The sequence below is a fragment of the Eschscholzia californica genome, unplaced genomic scaffold (assembly GCF_041429995.1).
Source record: "Eschscholzia californica isolate CP2 unplaced genomic scaffold, dmEscCali1.0.p SCAF_1, whole genome shotgun sequence".
NCBI classification, from domain to species: domain Eukaryota; kingdom Viridiplantae; phylum Streptophyta; class Magnoliopsida; order Ranunculales; family Papaveraceae; genus Eschscholzia; species Eschscholzia californica.
The window spans coordinates 77,393,547-77,395,830 of NW_028238198.1; the positions used below are offsets into that span (position 1 = coordinate 77,393,547).

The 2,284-nt window shown below is 34.0% G+C and overlaps 1 protein-coding gene across 1 annotated transcript; it reads right to left on the minus strand.

The window, feature by feature from the left end:
* Positions 1-321: 321 nt before the first annotated feature.
* Positions 322-1,929, minus strand: LOC147569387 (dof zinc finger protein DOF4.6-like). The gene is made up of 2 exons (XM_086655869.1): positions 1,786-1,929; positions 322-1,385 (listed from the first exon to the last, which is right to left on the minus strand). The coding sequence occupies exons 1-2, from the start codon at positions 1,807-1,809 to the stop codon at positions 579-581; spliced, it is 831 nt and encodes a 276-aa protein (XP_086511995.1). The 5' UTR covers positions 1,810-1,929; the 3' UTR covers positions 322-578.
* Positions 1,930-2,284: the final 355 nt, after the last annotated feature.

The window sequence follows — 2,284 nt, forward strand, 5'->3', positions numbered from 1 at the left end:
TTTTTTTGAGCGAGAAAAAATGTTAATCAACAGAGGAAATTTTGCCAACTACTGGTAGCTCAGTTGGTCAGTGCATATACTCAGCAAGCAGAGGTTCCAGGTTCGATCACATGAAAGTGCAAATCTATGAACATTGAACTTGGGTATAAATAAAGATATTCGTCAGGTTATAGGTCATTTAATTCGTCGGGCTTTAGGTTCAGTAGTATTTCGACAGTTATTGTCACATCGTCTCGATGTATTAATATCTTGTAACGACTAACGTATATCGTAGTCGATTTCCAAAGAAACAAAAAAAAAAAAAAAAAAAAACTGAGGAAATTGTGCAAGAAAGCCCTAAAATGATTTTTTCTTCTAACACATTGATGGTAGTACCCATTTTTGAAGCCAGCCTAAAATAAGCTTCAAATGTTGGGTAGTGATCAAGAATAAATCAGAAACAAGTTTAAAACCAAAAGATAGAAACAACCAGAGAAAGAAAGAAAGAAGATGGAAGAAAGAGAGAGAAACCTATGTTAGTTCTGAAAACTCCAAACCACCAACTACATCTTCTAGTTGTTGTTGTTGTTTCTCTCTCTTCACCAGGATCCACCACCCAACATTCCACTCCAATACCCATTTGCATCACCTTGTCCTTTATTCTGCTCAAATTCACTTGTACTAGAAACTTGTCCTAAATCCTCAAAAGGAAAGGATGAAACTCTCACACTACTAGTAGCACTGGTCCCTTGAATTTCACAATACTCACCATTTCCAAGTTCATCTAAACCAGCAAAATTCAAAGTTGGCTTGAAATCTTGCAAATGATCAAACCCTGGTGATGAGATGAAACCCTTTGAAGTAATTTCACTAGTCCTCAACAATTCCAAAGCTGAAAGATGAGAAGATGAATTAGTACTACTATTATTGTTGTTTCCAAAATTGGGTAAATCAGTAAATTCATGTCTGATTGGAAACCCTATATTGAGATCTTGGCCTTGAATGATTTTAGGGTTTTGATGGAGATGATGTGATGAAGTTTGGGTAGTGGTAGTAGTAGAAGAACTAGGTTGAGTTAAATCAGCTGGCAAGAACTTCTTTGTTGAAGTTGAAGAAGATCTTTTGTTTTTCCTTGAAGCACCACCAACTGGAACATTTCTTACAGATCCACCTTCAGTCCAGTACCTTTTACAAGTCTTGCAAAAGTATCTAGGTTGAGTTAGACTGTAATTGTTATAGTAACAAAATTTTGTGTTTGCTGAATTGCATCTTAGACAATTCAAAGCTTGTTCCTTTTGGGGCCTTGTTGTTTTTCTCTCTCCTCCTACTCCTCCCAAGATAGTAGTAGTAGATCTTGAAAATGTATTAGTAACCATTTCTTCCATGGGTTTCACAAACCCAATCTCCTAAAACATGAAAAAAATAGAAGAATTAGATCTTGATATATAACATCTCATGACAACTTCAAAGAGTAAAGAGAGTGAACACATATATAAAAAAAAAAACTGGGGTTTTATTTCCTTACTTTGTATTTTCAACTTCAAAAAAAAATAATATTGGAAATACTTTCAAAATTTAACCATGTAAGCTTAACAAAAACCAAGTTTTTATCAACCTTTTTCACCATAAAAGCAAAAGATACAGTAAAGAAAAAACAGTGAAAGTAATTCCAAGAAGAATTTTTTTTACAAACAATTCTTAACTACAAAATGTTTAAATTCTAAAATTTCAGACCCAAGATCTTAAAACCACTAAGAAAACCATCATAGATCATGAATTATATGATATCAATATGATTATTAGTACCTGTGGCCACTTTGAACTATCCATGGAAGAGAAGGGAGTGGAGTTCTTGTTTTCTTCAAGGAGAAGTAAATCCACCTCTTGCCTCTTGGAGTCCTTTTCAGTTGGATCAAGAAAATGGAATGTCTTTTATAGATGGGTTTGAATGGTTGGTCTTATTGTTGGACTTCTATGTAAGAGCAACTCCAACGTGGGGCTCGGGCTCCCAATTTTGGGAGCCCCTGAATTTTGGGAGCCCGGGGCTTTCCTCAATTCCAACGTTGGGCTCCCAACCGGGGCTCCCAAATCAATATATTATACGTGTGCGAAGTATGTGTGCGAAATTTTGGTTTTAAATTTCGACTATAAATTATTAGATTTCGACTATGAATTAAAATGTGATATTATTCGAGAGAGATAATTTCAAAAAGATAAACACAAAAAAAAACACAAAAATAAAAATTGGAGAAAAATACTTAAAAAAGTAGTATTTAAAATAATAAGAATATTAAAAAAAAAATTA

Coding starts and splice junctions, on each gene's coding strand:
- LOC147569387 (XM_086655869.1), bottom strand. CDS start 1,809: ATGGATAGTTCAAAGTGGCCACAG. Junction 1,386..1,785: donor ATAGTTCAAAGTGGCCACAG/GTACTAATAATC, acceptor TTCATGTTTTAG/GAGATTGGGTTTGTGAAACC.